Genomic DNA, 23127 nt, shown 5'->3' on the forward strand with positions numbered 1-23127 from the left:
AGAAATTGGATCTTCTTCAAACACTCAGGCTTTTGACGATACAGTGAATAGGAATGGATCTGCCCTAGAAAGGCTAAGGACTCCTATTTCTAATAGTATTGTCAGTGTTCCAACAGGGAATACTTATTTTAGGCAAGTATTGAAAACTATATTTTTAGAGCCAAATCATCTACCATCAGTTATTTCATGTCAATATTGTGGAGCAAGAAGATTTTATCATGAGCCAAATGACTTCTGTTGTGCTGACGGGACAATAGCATTGACTTGTAATCAAATTTCAGACGACCTTTATCAGTTGTTTACTTCTGATTCGACTGAGTCTGAAAATTTCCGTACATATGCACGTACATACAATAATAAATTCGCTTTCACGTCTTTTGGAGTTAAATTTGATACAGACTTATGTAGAAGGAACAGAGGAATTTACACATTTAGAGTTCAAGGACAAATATATCACTACATTAACAATTTAATCCCTGAAGATGGACATCCTTCATATTTACAATTGTATTTCTATGACACTGAACACGAATTGAACAACCGTATAGACAATGCAGAAAGATTAGATGCTTCTATCATTGCCAAGTTGATGACTATACTTAATGTTAATCCATATTGTCACTTCTTCCGAATGCTCAACAACATTTCAAATCTTGAAAACCATACAATTCGTATAAGATCAAATGTTGATTTAGATCAGCGTGTTTATAATGCTCCCTCAGTATCACAAGTTGCAGCTATATGGATAGAAACTGACACATCTACTGAACAAAAAGGCAGAGATATTATTGTCTTCAACCAAACAGGTGGTAGTCATATTGTTCAGTATTATTTTGGTTGTTATGATCCGTTACAATATCCACTACTGTTCCCTTTCGGTGATTCGGGTTGGCATCAAGGAATCAAGAAAATCGAAAGAGGAACAATATCATTAAACACACAAACGTTAGAATCTCATCCTATTGAACATTCGAATAACGCAGAAGAATTTCTTCAGAATGAACAAATAGTCATGGAAAAAAGAAAGAAATTGCCTACAGTTTCTTGTCGAGAATACTACTGCTTTAGACTACAAATGAGAGAGACATATAGATCAATTTTATTATTATCTGGTCGTTTGTTACAACAATTTGTTGTTGACATGTACATTAAGATAGAAACATCGAGATTAGATTATTTCCGTTCAAAACAACATGAAATTAGATCAGATGTATATCAAGGCGTTGTAGATAGTATTTCGATTGGAGAAACTAATGCTTCCAAAATTGGAAAACGCATTATCTTACCTTCATCTTTTATTGGAGGTCCAAGAGATATGCGTAAAAGATATATGGAAGCAATGGCTTTAGTTCAACATTTCGGCAAACCTGACATTTTCTTAACTATGACATGCAATCCAAATTGGAGTGAAATTTTAGAACAACTAAATCCACATGAAGATGTTCAAAATCGTCCTGATTTAATCGCAAGAATCTTTAGAGCAAAATTAGAAGACCTAAAAATTGATCTGTTCAAACAACAAATTTTTAGCAAAATTGCAGCATATGTTTACACTATTGAACATCAAAAAAGAGGTTTACCACACGTTCATTTCCTATTTATACTTCAGAGAGATTGGAGAATTTATACCCCTGAAACTTTTGATGAAATTGTTTCAGCAGAAATACCTGATAGAACAAGTAATTTACACTTATATAAGGCTGTAGTTAAACATATGATGCATGGTCCTTGTGGAATACTGAATCCAACCAATGTATGTATGAAAAAAAATGGGATTTGTAAAAATCAATATACTAAAGAATTTGCACCTACAACAACTATTGGAACAGATTGTTTTCCATTGTATAGGCGTCGTAACAATGGAATCACTGCTAAAATTAGAGGACAAAATTTAGACAATCGATGGGTCGTTCCATACAATCCATACCTTCTTTCCAAATACAACTGTCATATTAACGTTGAGATCTGTTCTACAATTAAAGCTGTTAAATATTTATATAAATATATCTATAAAGGACATGATCGCATTGCTTTCAATGTTACGAATGAAGAAAATAACGAACAAATTGATGAAATTAAACAATTTCAAACAGGCAGATGGATTACTCCACCGGAAGCAATGTGGAGGATATATGGTTTCACACTTAATGAAATGTATCCATCAGTTTATAGTTTACATTTACACCTTGAGAATCAACATTTAGTATCTTTTCGTGCACATCAAAATCTAAACACTGTCTTAAACTCAGGTCTATCGAATAGATCAATGTTAACACAATTTTTTTATAGAAATCAAATCGACAAAAATGCACGAAATTTGTTATATAGAGAATTTCCAGAAAAATTTGTTTGGAATCCAGAATATAAAATCTGGACTCCAAGAAAGAAGAAAACTGTTATAGGTCGAATTATTACAGCTAATCCATTTGAAGGCGAAAGATATTATTTACGAATACTATTAAATCATATAAGAGGACCAACATCGTTTGAAAAACTAAGAACAGTTAATAACGTTGTCCTACCAACATATCGCGAAGCAGCTACTTCACATGGTTTGTTAGATAAAGATAGCAGTCTAGAAGATTGTTTAGAAGAAGCATGTCTATATCAAATACCAAATAGTTTAAGACGTCTTTTCTCAACAATTTTAGCATATTGCAATCCTACAAATCCAAAACAACTCTGGGAACGATTTGAAAAAGAAATGTCTACAGATTTTCTTGCAACAAACATACCATTAGAAAATGTTAGAAGAATGGTTTTGCAAAATATTGCTTCCACACTTGAATCTATGGGAAAAAACATAAATATGTATCATTTTGCTCCTGTTGATACATTTTACAATGTCGAAGAATTTATCAATAGAGAAATTGATGACGAGCGAACCGTCACAATTCCGAAAGAAGACTTACTTGCATCAAATTCTTTAAATTCCGAACAAAAGAACGCTTATGATTTGATACTACAAACCTTATTGTCAAATGAATCTACTGCATTTTTCATTGACGGTCCTGCTGGTACTGGTAAAACTTTTTTGTACAAAGCACTTCTAGCTACAATTAGATCAAAAAATATGATAGCACTTGCAACTGCATCGTCGGGTGTTGCTGCATCAATCTTACCTGGGGGACGAACAGCACACTCTAGATTTAAGATTCCATTAAATGCAGATAAAGATAGCACTTGTAATGTCATTAAACAAGGAAGTCTTGCTAAATTGTTACGTCTTGTAAAGTTGATTATATGGGATGAAGCACCTATGTCTACAAAATATTCCATAGAAGTATTGGACAAAATGTTACGAGACATAAATGATATAAATCTCCCTTTTGGTGGCAAAGTTATTGTTTTTGGTAGAGACTTTCGGCAGGTATTACCTGTAATTCGTAAGAGTACAAAAGAACAACAAATTGATGCAAGTTTGGTTTCTTCTTACATATGGTCTATCTTGAAAAAAATTAAATTAACACAAAATATGAGAGCTAGATTAGATCCTAATTTCTCACAATATCTAATCGAAGTTGGCAATGGCAATGCTCCAATAACAATCGATGAAAATATCAAGATTCCACAACAAATGATTATCCATTATAACAATGAAGTTGAATCTCTAAATTCATTGTTAGACACTGTTTATGGAAATATGTCAAACTATTCAAACAATTTAACAGAGATGGCAAATCGAGCTGTACTAACTCCAAAAAATCGATCAGTCGACGAAATAAATGCTATTCTCATTGACAGATTCCCTGGCGATATAGTACGCTATTATAGTTTGACGAGACAGTTGATGTATCTGGACAGGGAATTATGGAAGATTTTTTAAATACATTAACACCGAACGGATTACCACCGCATGAATTGTTACTTAAGAAAAATTGTCCTATTATGTTACTTAGAAATATTAATCCTTCAGAAGGTTTATGCAATGGAACACGGTTGACATGTTGTAATTTTAGTCATAATATGATTGACGCACAGATTTCATCTGGCCACTACAGTGGTAAAAGAGTTTTTATACCTAGAATTCCATTTTTACCGGAAACAAATGAAGCTAATGGCTTCCCATTTAAAAGAACACAATTTCCTATTAGATTGAGTTTTGCAATGACAATAAATAAATCACAAGGACAAACATTAAATTATGTTGGAATATATTTACCAGAGCCTGTTTTCTCACATGGCCAATTGTATGTTGCACTATCGAGAGCTAGAACTTCTGATTCAGTAAAATTGCTTATAAGACCAACATCAAGTGCTGTTTGTGAAATAAATTATACAAAAAATATTGTATATAGAAATTTCTTGAAATTAACAAATTCGTTGTGACATAATGTAAGTGTTTAGATCCTTTTAACGTCATTATTATTTATAAACTTGCTCATTTGTTTTATTAATATTATAGATTTTTATGCTATCTATTAACATTTCTTAATTTTCTCAGTTTTATTTGCAGTAAACATGCGGACCATCTATAAATCTATTAAAGATATCACTCAAAACACCAGAAACTGGAAAATAAAAATGATTGTTGCTGAGAAGTCACCAAAACGTGCAGCTCAAAATTCTCCTACAAGATATCAAAATTTGGTACTCATAGATGTTGAGGTATGAAAAAATTCCATTTCATTACTTATCATTGTTTTATTTGTGATTTATAATTAAACAAATAAATTTCATTTTTATATTTTTATAGGGAAATCGAGTGCAAGCAGTCATTTTTGGAAAAGACATTGACTTACGTGATGACACGCTTAATGTATACCAATCCTACTACATTGCTAATGCCTTCGTCAAACCATTAGATGCAAGACATAGAAGGGAGGCATATGAGCTTCAGTGGATAATTAATTCTCGAACCATTGTTGAAAATATTGAATACGACGAATCATCGCTTAAACCACCAGATTATAATATTGTTCCTTTAAATCAACTTGATATGTACAAGGATACAGATGCCGAAGTAGGTACGTATTATATAAATATATCAATATCTTTATATGTTTCTCTTATTACAAAATAATAATAATGAAAAGTTTATAAATTAGATATTCTGGCAATAGCAATTAACACAAATGCACCAAGAGAGGTTAACACAAGTCATGGAAAATCATTGGTACAAGACATATATGTGATCGATTCAAGGTATGAATATATACATTTTTATATTGATAAAATTTTTACTTTAATATCTTATAATATTCTTATTATTGTGAATCTAACATTGTTTTTATTTTTTGTAGTTTAAAGGTTCTACGTTTGGCAATGTGGAACAAATTTGTTCATGATGAATGCCCTGAAATTTGTAATGTTATTCTGCAAAAGCCAATTATTATTGGGACAAAAATCAGAGTCTCTTCATATAATGGTATTTTTTTCTTAATATCAATATTCTTATTAATTATTTATCTTACATTTATATATTTATTTATACATGTCTATAATGTAGGCTTATCATTATCATCGCGACCTACAAGTGTTTTCACTATTCAACCCTTTCTTGCATTTGCCATTTCATTACGTACATGGTAAATTATATGCTTAAATTGATTTATTATATTTGTTATTTAAATACAATATAAATTTTATATTAACCTTTATCAATATATTAATCTCTGTCAATATATTATCCTATATGTTTAATATATATTTCTTCTTATTTAAATGTTTGACTTTATCTATTAATTCAAATTTTCAGGGCAACAGAAAACAATTCGTTACTTGAAGAAATAATTGCCAAAAATTTGAATAGAACAAGCGCGTCAACTTCAGGCAGTTCTACCAATCCATTAATAAAAATATCAGAAATTGCCGAAGCCTTAAAGTCTATACCAGCAATGACGGTATACTTTTATTGCTTAAAATCATATCTTATTTGTTATAAAGATTTATCTTTTTCAATTTTTTAGATTTCTTATGTTTTTTTGAAATTTAGAAATTGAAGATTGGTCAAGATGGAATAGAGATGCACGATGTGAAGTTTTGATTTGTGTGTTGTGAATTTCAAATAGTACATGTTTCTAAATTGTGTATTGTGGATTTGAAAAAATATGGAGATTGGAGGTTGGTTGGGATGAAATGGAGATGGAGGATGGAAATTTCTCAATTGTGTCTTATAGATTTGAAACAGTGCCTGTTTCTATATTAGATATTATGGATTTGAAAAAAATATGGAGATTGGAGGTTGGTCGGGATAAAATAGAGATGGAGAATAAGAACTTCTGAATTGTGTGTTGTCAATTTTAAACAGCGCATGTTTCTAAATTAACTATTGTGGATTTAGAATATAAAGATTAAAAATTATTCAAAATGAAATAGAGATAAGGGATGAAAACTTCTTAAATATATCTTGTAAATTTGAAAAAATGCATGTGGTTAAATTTAAAATATTACGTGTTTCTTATGATTCAATTAATATGATTTGTGTGTTGTGAATTTCAAACAGTACATGTTTCTAAATTGTGTATTGTAAATTTGAAAAAATATGGAGATTGGAGGTTGGTTGGGATGAAATGGAGATGGAAGATAGAAATTTCTCAATTGTGTCTTATAGATTTGAAAAAATATAGAGATTGGAGGTTGGTTGGGATGAAATAGAGATGGAGGATAGAAATTTTTTCTCAATTGTCTCTTATGGATTTGAAACAATGCATGTTTCTATATTAGATATTGTGGCTTTGAAAAAAATATGGAGATTGGAGATTGGTCAGGATAAAATGGAGATGAAGGATAAGAACTTCTGAATTGTGTGTTGTGAATTTCAAACAGTGCATCTTTCTAAATTAACTATTATGAATTTGAAATATAAAAATTAGAAATTATTCAGAATGAAGTAGAGATAAAGAATAAAAACTTCTTAAATATATGTTGTCAATTTGAAAAAATGCATGTGGTTAAATTTAAAATATTAATTGTTTCTTATGATTCAATTAATATAATAATAGTAAACTTTTATTGATATATTTAATACATACATGATCAAAGTCAGGTTTATGATGTGTGATTTATATTTGTAATTTTTGTGTTGTCAATTCAAAACAGTTCATATGTTTGAACTTAGAATATTGATTATTTATTAGTTTCTATTAACATGATAATATTAATTTTTTTTGATATATTTAATTGTCAATTTTAATGCAGCGATCAACATTTCTGGTTAAAGGAAAATTTACAATATCCGATCTGCATCAACTATTTTTTTACTTATCATGTGCAAACTGTAGTAAAACCACTGGATACGAGAAAGATGAAGAGTTTTTATGCTATAATTGTAAAGAACTAACAATTGCACAACCAAGGTAAATACTCATCATGATATTTTCAAGTTAACAAATTTTACATTATAATTATAAAATACTATTTGCTAATACCAATAGATAATAACTTATTTATTATTCCTATATCTCGTGTCTATTTAGAGGCATTTGATGACAGTAGCTCGATCGCAGTAGTAGCTTTTGAACCTACAGTGGAACGAATTCTTGATTGTACAACAACAGATATTGTACAACATGCAGAGCAGGTAAGATTTATACTTTTAGACACATTTAATAAATTTAACAAATTATTTTTTTATATGTTTTTTTCATTACAGGAAAATCGTTCGTACATAGAGAACATTACAAATAAGATTCAAGATAAACAGTGGATGATTGTTTTAGGTGCATCTATGAATGAATTTGGGAAACTGCGCCAAAACAAACTTAACGTATTATCTGTCAATGACATACCTGAGACAGCAGAATAACTATTTCAGAGAGTTTCTTCTAGACTTTCAATTATTATAATGTATAGCTATAAAAATTTCATATGTAATTATGAGATAAATTTTACTTTTTATCTGTAATTATAATGATAATGCTTTTGTTCCGATAATCACTTTTTTTTCTACAATAGAACATTGTGTAATTATAAATATGTTCGTATAAATTTTTATGTTATAATCATAAATACTCTACAAATTATATATATGATTATTTTTATAATGAATAAGAATTATAAAATATAAACAAAACAATTAAATTTTATAATTATATGTATTAACTTATTTTTTATTATTACATATTTTTAGATTTCATAAATATTATTTTTTAAAATATTTTTTATATTGTCACAACTGGGCACACGTGCATTGCACGTGTTTGCCCTTACTAGTATATATATATATATATGCATATTGACGATAGTAGAAAGTTCAAGTATCGGTGCAGCAGCTGGTGAAACAAAGCTACCCTGAAGAATATAGAAACACAGAGAGGGCTTAGCCCTTTGGGTCTGAAGGAAGCTAGCTATAACTTGGTTTATGTGTCGCTGAGAGAGTGTCTCAACCAGGCTTTAGAGCATTAGGTAAGAAACTGGGCCGGCATGAATCAGGTCCACCCATGTTCCCATACCTATAATACAGCAAATGGCAACATTTTGTGTCATTATTAATGGAGCAGACCAACTCTTTTCCAATGGGCCCTTTATTCATTCCTTTAGAGTTTTAAATCGTAACGTAGACCCAACGTCCCTTGTAATAAACCCGCAAATGCGAACTGGACCGCGTGGAGGAAAAGGGGAATAGGGTGATAAAAGCCGAAAGGGTTTCTAAACTGAACTGAGTGGAGAAGAAGGAAAACACGCGAAAATGGAAGTGGCTAACGCTTCGAAGCAGTCCTCCAAACGCAAACGAACCGACGAAAACGACGTCTTATTACTTCCTCCGGGTTCCTCCAATGGCGTCAGCAGCAACCTGGACCTGTCTCTCCTCGAGGCACTGGAAAAATCTCAACACGCAGTCGAAGTGCTCGACCTAAGGACCCTGAAGCGACTGGTTCTCTCCTTCGAGCGCCGCCTCAAGGAAAACATCGAGGCCCGCCTCAAGTACCCCAACCAGCCCGATCGCTTCGCCGACTCCGAGCTCGAACTCCACGAGGAGCTCCACAAGCTCAAGATCCTCGCCGGTGGCCCCGAGCTCTACCCGGACCTCGTCAGTCTCAACGCCATTCCCTCCATTCTCAACCTCCTTGCCCACGACAACACCGATATCGCCATCGACGTCGTCCTATTGCTCCAGGACTTGACCGATCCCGACAACGATGACGACGACGAGAACAACGACGAGCACGCGCGGATCCTCGTCGACGCGCTTGTCGAGAACAACGTCCTCGAGCTTCTCGTCCAGAATCTGCACAGGTTGTCCGATACGGGAGAAGCCGCGGATCCCGACGAAATGGCCGCCGTCTACAGCACTCTTGCCACCATAGAGAACCTGATTGAGGTGAAACCGCCGGTGGCGGAGTTGGTCTGCGAGAGGACGAAGCTGCTCAAGTGGCTGCTGGGGAGGATCAAGGTAAGGGAGTTCGATTCCAACAAGCAGTACGCCTCGGAAATATTGGCGATTCTGTTGCAGAGCAGCACGGCCAACCAGAAGAGAGTGGGGCAGATGAACGGCGTGGATGTGGTGCTTCAGGCGGTCGCCATGTACAAGTCCAAGGACCCCAAGACTTCTGACGAGGAGGAGATGCTAGAAAACTTGTTCGATTGTTTGTGTTGTTTGCTGATGCCGTTGGAAAACAAGGAGAGGTTTGTGAAGGCTGAAGGTGTGGAATTGATGATTATCATCATGAAGCAGAAGAAGTCGGCTTATGGGTCGGCCATAAGGGCACTCGATTTTGCAATGACCAAGTACCCGCCCGCCTGTGAACGTTTTGTGGATGTTCTGGGCCTGAAGACTGCGTTTGCTGCTTTTATGGGTAAGGTAAAGCATTCTTACAACTATTTAGTTTTTATATTTTACCCCTTTTCTCAACCAGAAAAGAATTAAGTATTTTGGCTGAAGTTGGTATACCGGTATGATATCTTTTGTGTTATGATTTTATTCTGGACATTGCGTTTTCACCAAGCGATTTTATAATAAAGTATTTCACCCTGGACTTAAGGTACTCAATCCAAGTCTCTTCCCAATCTTCATTGCACATGGTTGCTTGCTTCTTGTCTCTTCCAAGCAAAGCCTTATGCTTCCCATGAAGCACTAGGACTGTAGGACATCCTATTGTCTCTTCCACGCTAAGACATCCACTTTAGACCTTTTTTTGCACAATGCATTTCTAATCTGCATCCACTATATGGTGCGTGTTTGTGGAGCAAGTGATGTGGAAGGATTGGACTTTTTTGTTTCATGATACAGTAGATCTGCAATCTGTTTATTTTTTGCTTTAACATTTTCTTTTTGGTCATAACATTAACATGCTTTATCTTTTATTATTTAGATACCCATGAGTAAGAAGAACAAGAAAGAGCGATACCAAGAGGAGTTAGAAGAGCGCATTGTGTCACTTATTGCATCATTATTTGGTAAGTAGGAAGCGAAGTTGTATATACCTGCTAATGATCTTCAGACCGAATCGCATCTCCTCCTCCTTCTAAATAAAGAGTGGAGGGCAAGTCATGGGTTCCATCTTGCCTGGCTGTGTGAGTTGCATTGGACCGTGCAGTAAGAGAAATTTCTATATTATCATACAAGTGGCTGCTACAGGGGTCACATTGGGTTTTTTTCTTACTTTTGGCTTGTGGACTGTGACTGTGGCATGACTTACCTCAGATGGTTTGAAGATAAAATCAATTTAATGCTATGATGATCTTTATGTCCTAGACAACTCCAACATTTAAATGCATTTTACATTTACCAGATGCCTATAACACAATCATCTCAGGTTGGAAATCTCTGTGTCAGAGGAGGAAAGTTGATTTAATTTTTTTAGTTGATGTAATTAATATTCACCAATTCATTTAGGATCATGTATTCTTGAGATGTGCCACTTGACCTATTAAATGGTAAATCTTTTCAATTTTATATCTATCTTGTGCTCTGGTCCAGAAGTATTTTGAAAAACTCATCCTACGGTAAACTGAGTATCAGTTTGTTACCAAGGAGTTTCAATTAAGCCTTCTGAAGCATACCTTTGTGACTCTGCCTTGAGTGGATGTGTTTTATCAATTGAGTGGAATGGCAAATAGATGCCCAATGATATTTATTTTTGCTTTGGAAGGAAAGGAATAGCAGAATTGTTGAGGGTGTGGAACTTTCATTTCATAAAATGAAGTTGGTGTTTCTGGGATTGTTACATGTTTGGCTGTTAGTATATCCTCATTTTGATTCTGTTGTTCCTTTGAGCCCTTAATTGGCGACGAGATATTTATTGGTTAGACATTTTCTTGCACATATGTTTTCATCAGTTACATACCCTTTTGGGATACATGCTTCTTGGATCTACACAACGTTTTTTCCCCTTTGAATGGGATCTGCATAAGCTCACAATATTGAAATATACTGGGATCCTACTTTTCATGTTCATCTTTTTTACTGGCCGATACTGTAATGTTAGTGATGATAGATGTCATCTGACCTTGCTCTATCTTGCCATTCCAGGTGGAATCTTGAGGGGTTCTAGAAGGGAAAGATTGTTAAGTAAGTTTGTGGAAAGTGAGTGTGAAAAAATAGACCGACTTATGGAACTCTATATGAGGTGGGCTGGCTCATTTTTTTTCCCTTCTGCTATTAAATGATCAGGAATAGACCTGGGATTGTATGGAATTTGATGATCAGGCTCTCAGTAAGGACCTTTACACCGATAATTTTCATAAAAAATTAGATTTTTTTTTTTTTTTTCCATAAAAAATTATCCAAAAAAAGGTGGTTTCCATCAATGGTCACATTTCATCTCTGGAATGGCATAACTCTGTACTTGCCTACCCTGTTATAAGTTAGAAAGACCTCTTTGAGAGCCATCATCTTCAAATTAATCTTATTATTGATAATCCTTGTTGGACCCCAATCCTTTTGCTATGATAAGAAAGATTCCAGAGATTGATTGCCCAACAAAGGAACAAAAATAATTTGGAAACTGCATTCAAAAGCTTATATTCTCATTTCAAGACTGTTGAATTTTCAGATATTCTGATAGAGTCAGAACAGAGACTGACCGGCTGGACAGTCTTGAACTTGATGATTTAGAGGTTATTTTCTATCTGCTCTATTTCTGATTTCTGTATGCCATTTGGAATAACTTCACTTTCAATTAGAATTAACGTTCATTTTTCTTCCGTTCTGTAGATGAATGAAGAAGAGAAGTACAATCGGAGGCTAGAGTCTGGACTTTATACCCTTCAGGTTAGATTTTGTTTTGATGACCTGTCAGTTTTAACCATCAAAACAGGTTTTTTGGACACAAGTATAGGCTAACATAATGATCAAAATCATCAGTGATACCTTATTCAATCACTGGGTTTTCTTTTATTTGGTTGGGGATCCATCAAGCATTGCCGGCTTGCCAGTAAAAAACCTGAGGAGAAAACAGAGGACATGTTTTTTCCATTAATACTTGTAAAAGAAATTAATTCAAATGTCTGAAAATGGGTATGTTTAGTTCAAATAAAAAGCTTTAATGGTATGGTGACCCTGATTCCAATTATGTTTGGCAATATTTGAGTCGATTAAATCTAAATTGTAATTCCATGGATGGGTTATCAAGATAATGAGAAAAGACTGTTTTGCAAATCAGAAATTTCCAAGGCGAATTGGATTTCCCCTTGCAGATTTCTCAATCAACTAATACTATTCCCATTAATTATAGTTACCTGGAAGAAGAGGGTGAGAGGTGGGTTTAGGTTCAGGTAGCTTACCATGATAATTTAATAGAAGAAAAAAGAGAGAAAATTTAGCTTACTGTAGAGCAGTTCGATAGATGTTTAAGTAATTTGAATTGTAGAAGATCATATGGATAAGCTAAACACTGTGCTGGTCAAGTCACTTTATACATGGTAAAGGTGCATAATCTCTCTCATTTTTCTAATATTTCTAAATTTATGGAATTTGTTCTTTTAATTATTGATGGGGTTATTTTTTTTGTATATATTCTGTGTACAAGGGTTTTGCTGCCATGCACTTTGATTCAAATAAATACTAATAGAAAGGAACTGTTCATACCGTTGTTAAGAATTGTTTGGGACCAGCAATTCTGAATCATATCCAGTTCTGTAAACTTATTTGTATCCATTTTTAATGTTAAAGAATGAGTAATCATCCTCTAAATATGACTTAAACACAACGACAGTACAATATTTGTCTCCAATCTCCCCATAAAATGCTTTAGGTGATCCCCATGAAAATATACTTACCATGCCTTATTGCTTTCAAGTTCTCCATTTGCATTTTTGGGTTTGACCTCTTTACCTATGATCCTGCAGTTAATTGCCGTAATCCTGGGTCATCTTTGGTGCTCTGAGTAAGCATTTGTGTCCAAGTTTTAGATACTATTCCTTTTTTTTTTTTTTTTTTTGTCTTATTCCATCTGTTAAGTTAATATCTGTACGTGCAGGCACCCTCAAATGAGAGCCAGAATTGAATTACTACTAAAGCAGCAAAAGCTTGCTCGGAAGGATGTCAAGGATATACTTCAGGTACGTATACGCATTCAGGCTGCTTTTCACTCCAACTGTGTCAGTTCAGCCTAAGATTTCTGATAGTGTCTTTGTAGGTCTTATTCAAATTCTGATACTTGCCATGATAGTTGCTATGTGATATGTAAAATTGTGATTTTGTTAAATTTTTCTTTTTGTATACGAATTAAAGCTTCAAATCGGTAAAGCTTTCAGAATTATATAACACCATTTTCACCCAATTTTTGCCCCTAGGTCCTCTGTGTTTTAGCATTCACCTGATTGTGTTTGGTACTCCTGTCTTATGATGCTGGCATGCCTTTGTGGCTCACAGGAATTTCATGACAATATTGGTGATTTGGATGGACCAGAAGAGAAAGATCGTGCACAAGGAAAGATTCAAAGGTTTATTTCAGCCTTTTGATTTCTTAGGTTGTAGACTAAACTTGTTCCAAACTGAAGGTAGTTCCGCTGAAGGTAATGAGACTATGAGAGACATGTTTGTTTCATAGTAAAATGTTCCACCGTTTACATTCAAAGTAATCTTTTTATGAACTTCCATTCTTTGGAGCTAATTTTGTAAGTCTTGTGGGAACTGGGGACAACATTTTTTTTCCTTCTCTCAAGAATGTATTTTTAGTTAGTTGGTGCCAAAATCGTGGTTTTCTATGACTCTTGAACGGTTAAAGGATGGCATAGAGGTATAGCACGATTCATGGAAAGAAGTTACAGTTAATCCATTCAGGGCAGAGAAAGGAATAGGTTTTACTAGGATTTTCTTGTGAGGTGGTTGTGCTAGGATCCGATAAAGCTGATATATGCTGCTTAAGTAGTACTTCTCATGTACTTTTCCTTTTATCTACTTCTATTCATAGATCTCTTGATTCTTAGTTTTGCCTTGTAAAGATTGGCATGTTTATATTAAATGGTTTGATGTAATGAACATTTTAAATTTTTTTAGATATGGACGTATATATAATGTAATAATTCCATCAGAGTTTTGAACGATTTAGTACCGTGTTTAGCTTGCTTTGGGTAAATAAGTGCTAATTAGTTGGTGAGATGACAGGAAAACTATATATCATCACTGCAATGTGATTATGTAACCCCTTCATTTTCACAGGGACATGTCCAACGCACACAAGAGTTTATATACATACATACTGTAAACAAGGAATACTTATAAAGTTTAAACATACAAGTCGCGCTTGAGAATTTCTGATTGCCATATACATTAGCGACCTGAGAACTGAGAGAAAGAGGTGGTGGCATTAGACTTGGAGGATGCGGTTGAAGTGGATGTGTCGCCCCGGATTTTCTTATCAGAATCAACGTAGGCTGGCTTAGCTGGTGGCGGGCGCTCCGTTGACCCCTTGCTTTTCAGTAAAACAACTATTTCAGACATTGAGGGCCTCTGTGTAGCCGATGACTGAGTGCACATTAGAGCTATCTCTATTATTTTTTTCACTTCTTCTGCTGTATAATCGTTTGGGTCTAAGGTATCGTCAACCAAGTCCAAATGCTTGCCATTCTCGTGCAGATTCCATACCTATTTGCACCATAAAAACAAAATAAATAATGAATTGGCAAATTCGAGCATTTGAATTAAAAACAAAAAATATACTATACAAAACTTCAAGCAAGTAGGTGTAGAATCCTATTGATTTGGGAGATTACCCGTGAAAGGAGGTATTCCCCTTCATCTTGAATCTTCAGTTCGCTGCTTTTTCGGCCGCATATAATTTCAAGGACGACGACACCAAAGCTGTAGGTATCTACCTTTTCTGATAGCTGGCCATGGATTGCATACTCGGGGGCCGTATATCCTCTGATGGATATTCAGACCAAATCAGTTACTATTTAATAATCGTAAAGAACAAAAAAAAAAAAAAAAAAAAAAAAAACAAGTGATTACAGAGTTTGGAATACCAGCTATCCTAGGCCATTACTCTCTCTGTTTTTTTTTTTTTTTTTTACAACTTATTTTTAAAAAAAAAAAAAACAGAAGCTTTATTGAGCCTCACTTACAGCCGAAGAAAACCATTACACAAAAAAACAATTACCTATTGCAACGATCAAAGGCCATGCACATTTTGTCCAATCTATACAACCCTCTAGTCAACCTAGGTAACTCAAAACAATCTGTAAACAGCCTATTTTCCCCCCAACGCCCCACCTTTGGCCAAAGAATCCGCTACTCATATACAATCCTAGGCCATTACTCATATAACCACAATAAAGCCATCGTACAATTCATGCAAAGTTGTCTAAACTGCGAAGGAATAGGAGTGAGCTAACTTACAACGTCCCTGCAAATCTGGTGCTGAGATGACTTTGATCCTCCGGTAGAAGTCTTGCTAACCCAAAGTCTGCAATCTTGGGCTGGAAATCATCATCCAGAAGAATGTTGCTGGTTTTTATATCTCTATGTATGATACATACGTGGAATTCCTCGTGTAGATAAGCAAGGCCCCTGGCTGTGCCCAGGATTATATCATTTCTCTGTTTCCAGTTGAGAGATCCTCGTCTTTCCCCTGTATCCCATAATTAACAGTGTCTAGATTAAGTTTTCAGAAATTCAAACAGGGTTTCAAGGTTTCTAAAGATCAAAGAGTTGAGCTGGAGTTACCAAATAAGAACTTATCCAGACTACTGTTTGCCATGTATTCATAGACAAGAAGTTGTTCTGGTCCTTTGCTACAACACCCAAGAAGACGGATCAGATTCCGATGATGAACATTACTTATAAGTTTCACTTCACTCTCGAAATCTGCCTTTGCCCTCGAGGATTTCCCTATATCTAGTTTCTTGACAGCTACTATTTTCCCATTTTTCAGAGTTCCCTAGTCAATGATGCAAAGATAAAAAGCAAGGAAAAGTCGTCAGCATACAACCAGCAGAGGATTAAATGCAATACTAAATGTAGATAAAGATCTGATAACTATTAAAATGGTAAATGGAGGTGTAAAGAGAACATCGACGCCTTTTCATACCGCACGACCATAGTTTCACAGGATTAAGGAAAAGAAAAGGAAGGGGGAATAAACTCATGGAAGAAGTGATGCAAGATGTGCACGATTCTCTCTCTCTCTCTCTCTAATTTTACCTTGTATACATCACCAAATCCTCCTTCTCCGAGTTTGTTTTTTTCGCTAAAATTCTTTGTTGCCAATTTCAAGTCCTTCAACTTGTAATTCACCGGACCTCGCAATTCAGTTGCTCCTAATATGTCACCTGCTATGGAGGGAAGCAATTACAATCGCCTCATAAATGCAGAAAACTTGTTATAATTACTGATAAATGAGCTGCGTGCATCCAAAGTTAATTATTATCATAGATGAAAAGAAAATGACAAAAGCTTAGAGTGAAGAAGAAGAAGAAGAAGAAGAAGATCGCATGGTTTTCGAAATATACAGAAATTGGACTGACCAAGAAAAAGAGAATAATTGCACTTTATTCCTTCCAAGTGTCTTGTACTTTGATGGTAAAATGGTCGATTGCGTATTCAGAATATTTACTTACAGTCATTAACTTCATGATATGATGTCAAAATATTAAAAACGTGATTTGAAGAAAGAGGAAAATACAAAGAAATTCACAATTTTTTTTTTTTTTATAAGTGCACTGGGTATCCGAGAACAAAGTCCCAACTAATACTGGGGGTGCATAGGTCCTCGGCAAGTAGTTTCTCATAAGTGCACTTCGGATAATTAAAATGATAGTTCCTTCAGTCCAACGATCTCTAGAAATTGTTTGCATCTAAGAGGATTTAAAATTTTGAACCTTAGACCTGGAAGGAGTATACTACCAAGACCAAGATCTTTAGCACTTGAGCCAACCAACGAGTTAAATTCACAAATTTTATAGCTAATTTTCCTAGAAGAAGGAAAGAAAAAACATAAATCGTCAAAATTAAAATATTACTGGAAAATCACAGTGCTCACGTAGCTTTACCTCTAAAAGCTGCCTTGGGCCTTCTTGACAGTGAAAACCAGGCTAACAAAGCTATAATGAGAAGAGCACCTACACCTCCAACTACTCCTCCAATAATGGCTTTCTTCTTACTCGAACTTCCTGTGATTGAAAATAGGGGGGCATGAACAATTACGACAACGAGATATTTGAAGATAAAATCATGGCCCAGCAGTTTGCGAGAAAAAAAATGATATATTGGCTAATTACAAAGACCCACCATTTCCAAAGAAAGGACTGATATTAGTTGTTTGGTTGTCAGCAAAGAAGGCGGTGTCCGAGTACCTAAGGAAACACCCAGCATCAACTGCCCTACCATCTTTACCAGGAAGACATATCTGTGCTTTGGTGTAAGCAAGTTTCAAGCAATCCAGACAAGCAGTCTCGCTAGCTGTTTCCACACACTGTGCCACACCATACACAGTACCACCACCAACCGCCACTTCCTTATTACTCGCAGCAAAGAAACCATTTATTTTAGGAGTGGCAACTTGGAGATCCAATAACAATGCTTCCACAGCTGTAGTAAAATAGGTGGCTTGGGATGCCGTCTGATTCTCACAAATCCCTTCGCTACCAGGCAGTGTGGTCTGGTCATAGAAGCTGGTGCTCTCGTACCTGAAAATATTGCAGCATCCAACATCAAACTTCTCTGTTGAATCGTTGATGCTCCAAATCCATATGGTTTCTAGTTACCACCCAGAAGCGAAAGTTGGCTGTTTGTTTTTTTTTTTTTATAAGTAAGAAATAATATTATTGATATGAATGAAATAGGCATAGTCCATGTACACAAGAAGTATACACAAGAACACCTAAAAATATTCTAAGAACGATAAATTATAGATAAGAAATCATGGACATTATCTCCGTTTAATACAATAGCGGAAAACCAAAGTATTAAGGTGTCAAGAAAAAAATTCTTCAGCTCAATTATTGTGCGTTCCTTATCTTCAAAGCAGGGTGCATTCATTTCCGTTCAAATATACCACATGATGTACAACGGGATCATCTTTCACACTGCTGTGGCCACTTGCTGACAGCCTTACATCTTCCTCCAACAACCCAACAATTCCACCACCTTCAAAGGCATAACCCAAGCAACATCAACTCTTTGGAAGATCTCATCCCATAACACCCTTGTTAACTCACAATGTAATAAGAGATGGTCCACAGATTCTCCATTCTTTTTACGCATGCAGCACCAATCCATCACTACACATCCTCTCTTCTGCAGATTGTCTGTGGTCAAGATCTTTCCAAAAGCGGTGTTCCGTAAAAAAAATGATACTTTAGAAGGCACACGAGATCTCCAAATATTTTTCTAGGGGAACGGATTATGATCCTGTGTAACCAAAATGTTATAATACGCCTTAACTGTACACTTCTTGTGATTATTAGATCTCCACTTCAATCTATCACACTGTGCCATAGGAGTCCCCATGGAATATAGTAGACTGAAAAAATCTAAGACAATAGATAGTTCTCAATCATGAAAATCCCTATTAAAATGAATATTCCACTGATGAGAATCATGAGCAAATAACCGTATATCTGTTACCGAAGCCTCCCTATTAGCTGCAATACGATAGAAAGCTAGAAAAGTCATTTCCAATGCAAGATCACCACACCACATGTTTCGCCAAAAATTGATTTGATTGCCCTCACCGGCTACAAAGCGATTCTGCTTTTCGAAACAAGGCCACCCCTTCTTTATAAACTTCCATAAACTTCCATACGCCCCTCTCATTTCATTGGAATACCAACCACCCCAAGTAGCACCATATCTAGCATCTATAATTTCCTTCCACAAAGATCCTCCCTCCGAGTGATATCTTCATAGTCAATTCCCCAATAAAACTTTATTAAAAGTTTTCAAATTACACACTCCCAACCCCCCATATACAACTGTGGCACATACTATCTTCCAACTAATCAGATGAAACTTATTCTCCTCTCCCAAACCCCCCATAAGAATTTCCTAAAGAGTTTCTCGATCATTTTCACCACCCCTGCAGGCATAGGAAACAGAGATAAGAAATATGTTGGGAGGTTAGTAAGGGTACTCTTGATAAGAGTGAGACAACCCCTTTTCGATAAATACACCCGTTTCCAATCAGTCAACATTTTCTCTATCTTTTCCACCACTCCATCCCATATAGCTCTAGCCTTGAAAGTTGCTCCTAATGAAATTTGGCTGTTTGTTAGAGCCCTCTTAACATAGAATTTTAAAAACAAAATTGAATTAACTACCAAGTGCAGGAAGCCTGATCAGTTGTTTCTCTCTCTCTCTCTCACACACACATTTTATGATCACAAAACATTTGTCATCTTATTGTAAAGATTATATTTGAACTTGAAAGTACAAAGATATGCCAATACGGTTGTCTTAACTAGTAAATTTTCTACAAACACAAGTGTGCAAATGCGCATGCAGACCTGTGTGAATAATTTGACTGATTTAATGATCAGAAAGTTGGAAATAGTTTATGGGTTACTAGTTGTTGATAGTTGGTGATTAGTGCTTTAAATTTTTAATTAATAGAAAAATGATTCCGAGTCTACGACATGGATCGATCAAAAGAGGGTGTTCATATTAATTTTATTACTAATTAATGACATCATTTAAAAAGGCTAACGACATAATTAGGCAGGCACGTGTAGAAAATAGATCCAAGGCCAGCGAAGATCAGAGAATGACAATCTTGTGGTCTTTATTAATTGTCTCTTTTATTTGTTTCATTTGGTTCAAATTACAAGCTAGCTGGTCGGCAATGAATTCTCTACTACGCACCGATAACAATAATTAAAAGCGTCGTGTTGGATTTGGCATCCATTTTATTAGTTTATAATTAACATTGTAATATAATATTGAATATATATATATATATATATATATCTATATATATATATTGTGCGTTCTTTATTTCCCACTACTCAAAACCATGGGCAGCGCTGAATACACTAGCTAGTACCCCATGGTTAATTACAGGGACAGCCGGCTTGTCTAAAGTCAATACCGGCAATAATGGCGGCACGGTGGAATTATCTGTAGGTTCGGGCCTATTAGTTGACAAGGACTGCATATATACCTTAAATAATGTTACCAACTGATCAGAAGATACATACAAATTCTTGATCATTAGTTACCTAATGCACGCACAGTGTAGAATACTCAATAAACTAAAAAAAAAAACAATTATAATTATCAACCAAAAAAAAAAGGGTAAGAAGACTTCGTACCTAAGGAAGCAGCCGTCGTAGATGACACGAGCACCGTTGGCAGCAGAGCAGTTGCGGATTTGAGACTCGGCTGTGGTGAAACAAGCAATGCAGTCTGCAGTGGAGAGGTAGTTCCTGCACTGCACCATGGCGTAGGCCGGGCTCGAGCCACTCACTTGTTGTGCAGTCGCGAAGTATTTGTTGCTGCCGTTGTTCAACTGTGCTCTGAGCTCCGAGAACGTCGCGTTCAGGTTGGTATAGAAACCCGAGACGTTGGACACGTTGTAGGTGCTGCAGCCCTTATTCAACAGATTGATCTCCGGGTCTGCAAGTACGACGCCCACTCTCAAACACCACCAGTACCATGTTGCGGTAATTATCAATACCATGTGCATGATCTTTCTATGCGGGGCGTTCATGATGATCTTGAACCTGATCAAACACAGAATCTGATGAAAAATATATAGTCAGAATATCTAAAACGACTTACCAGTCTAAAAATAGAGTCATTGAGAGGGATAAGAAATGGACGGCAAATACGACTTATGGGAACTAAAATGAAGAAAATAATTCCGCCACCAACCAGTACGCGTAGGGGACGTTTCTACAAGACTTCGTAAGTAGCTGTCCAAGTCAACAATTGTTCTCCTCTTGTGAAATCTTTTTCCCTCTTTTTTATTCGAGATTAAACCTTTTGAATGGGTTCTAATATAAGTTCACTAGTACACTCATCAACATAAAAATTACAAAATTTCTAAATTCAAAGTCATCCTTCCATAATTTTCAATATATTATATGAATAATGCTATATACAATTATACATTACACAAGTACAGTACATTCCTTTTAAAACATTAAATAAATATATGGCTCACAAAAAAAATTAATTTTGTAATAATAGGCCCGAGTACTATTTTTTAAAATGAATGTGTAGTACTTACAAAGTCAATTACTATATATATCTAACATTACTCATATTACATTGACACGAATCTTCATGATTCTGAATAATTATAACACAAAAATAAATTATGTTAGTCCATCATATCGATCACCATCCAATTCCTTGTACGTATTTCATCATCTTTAGCTAGGTGTTTTCTCTTATATACTTTTTTGTGTATTTGGATTATGCTTATTCTTTAATTAGTATGAATAAAATCTTTTACTTGAAAAAAAAAATCATCATTTTCTAGAAAAGCTAAGGCCCGATTCAAGAATTTAGGGTTTAAATTGATCATTAACCAAGTAGCGATCTTACCGTAACAAAAGTATGACATAGGTCCCCACTCATGTATCAAGGACAAGGACGTAAGAGCATTGGCAATAGCCTAGCCAAATGCCAATGTAAATCCAAATTTTAGCTAAATGTGAGAAAAAACCTCCACATTGGACTAGCCAATGGTCTAAAGCTTAAGACTTGAGTTGCAGTAAATCTTGAGTCCTCTCTAAACATGGCAAGTTACTGTTCATAATGGAAATCAATATTTTATTATTTCATCTATCTTCATCTCTCTTTCCCTCGTTCTTTTCTCTTTCTTCATACCAAATAGCCTCATTTCTCTCGTCTTTCCTTTCTTCTCCCGAAAGCTTCCAGCACGTTGATTCTTCGGTATCGTCTCTTCAACTCTCCGAATCGCACCCTCGCAGCATCGCACCATCGCCGAATCGCACCATTTCTTTCTTTTTCTCTTCCTTTTCTCTCACGCTGAATTGCACGCTCTCATTTCTCCCTCCCATTTTCGTCCTCTCTCTGTACCCTCGCCGAATCGTACCATTTATTTATTTTTCTCTTCCTTTTCTCTCACACCGAATCGCACCCTCTCTTGCTGAATCTAGCCATGATTTTTGCCCTAGACTATCGAGATCAATGACACCATATTCCCTCAATGAACTCAAGTATTTCACAAGGGTATTTCATGGCTGCAGTATCTGTATTCTTGACGGGTTATTGCTTTCAATTTCTTGAATCTGTATTCTATAACTGGTATTCTGTGATTCGAATTTCTGTGATTGGTATTCTGTGATTCGAATTTCTGTGATTGGTATTCTGTGATTCAAATTTCTGTGATTGGTATTCTGTGATTGTGATTAGTCTTAAGCAGCAATCTTAAGAGTGTGTGATTGGTATTCTGTGAGTGTGATTGTGGAACTCAAACGAAGAACAGAGGAACAATGGTAACAGAGGAGCAGCCTCATGCCATGTTGATACCATTGGAGTACTTCCTTATGGGATACGGCTTGTATAGACCTATAAAAACACGAATTTCTCTGCAAGTATGAAATTAGAAAGATCAAAAGGAGTTGAGGAAAAAAATTTTTGTAATCTATTATATCATAGGGGTTTGCATTTTCTCTTTTATATTAAATGGTTTGATGTAATGAACATTTTAATTTTTTTTTAGATATGTACGTATATATAATGTAATAATTCCATCAGAGTTTTGAATGATTTAGTACCGTGTTTAGCTTGCTTTGGGTAAGTAGGTGCTAATTAGTTGGTGAGATGACCGG

General features: G+C 35.2%; 2 protein-coding genes and 1 long non-coding RNA gene across 4 annotated transcripts; 2 read left to right on the forward strand and 1 right to left on the reverse strand.

Moving 5' to 3' along the window:
• Nucleotides 1–814: 814 nt before the first annotated feature.
• Nucleotides 815–22946, forward strand: LOC121249607. Its single transcript, XR_005937622.1, has 4 exons — nt 815–825; nt 4707–4714; nt 17979–17982; nt 22784–22946. It is a non-coding gene; the product is annotated as an uncharacterized LOC121249607 (long non-coding RNA).
• LOC121249603 (beta-catenin-like protein 1) lies at nt 8511–13997 on the forward strand. 2 transcript variants are annotated; one of them, XM_041148321.1, is made up of 8 exons: nt 8511–9742; nt 10254–10338; nt 11414–11510; nt 11937–12000; nt 12098–12154; nt 13231–13268; nt 13362–13443; nt 13757–13997. In XM_041148321.1, exons 1-8 carry the CDS (start codon nt 8630–8632, stop codon nt 13844–13846), a joined length of 1626 nt encoding a protein of 541 aa, XP_041004255.1. In that variant the 5' UTR covers nt 8511–8629; the 3' UTR covers nt 13847–13997. The 2 variants fall into 2 exon arrangements, 1 of the variants encoding a protein (XP_041004255.1); XR_005937621.1 differs by lacking the exon at nt 13231–13268.
• On the reverse strand, nt 14579–21144 carry LOC121249602 (cold-responsive protein kinase 1-like). The gene is made up of 8 exons (XM_041148320.1): nt 20635–21144; nt 17615–18012; nt 17377–17496; nt 16529–16656; nt 16052–16265; nt 15725–15956; nt 15100–15250; nt 14579–14971 (listed from the first exon to the last, which is right to left on the reverse strand). The coding sequence occupies exons 1-8, from the start codon at nt 21030–21032 to the stop codon at nt 14657–14659; spliced, it is 1956 nt and encodes a 651-aa protein (XP_041004254.1). The 5' UTR covers nt 21033–21144; the 3' UTR covers nt 14579–14656.
• Nucleotides 22947–23127: the final 181 nt, after the last annotated feature.

This window comes from Juglans microcarpa x Juglans regia, chromosome 2D (assembly GCF_004785595.1).
Source record: "Juglans microcarpa x Juglans regia isolate MS1-56 chromosome 2D, Jm3101_v1.0, whole genome shotgun sequence".
NCBI lineage: Eukaryota > Viridiplantae > Streptophyta > Magnoliopsida > Fagales > Juglandaceae > Juglans > Juglans microcarpa x Juglans regia.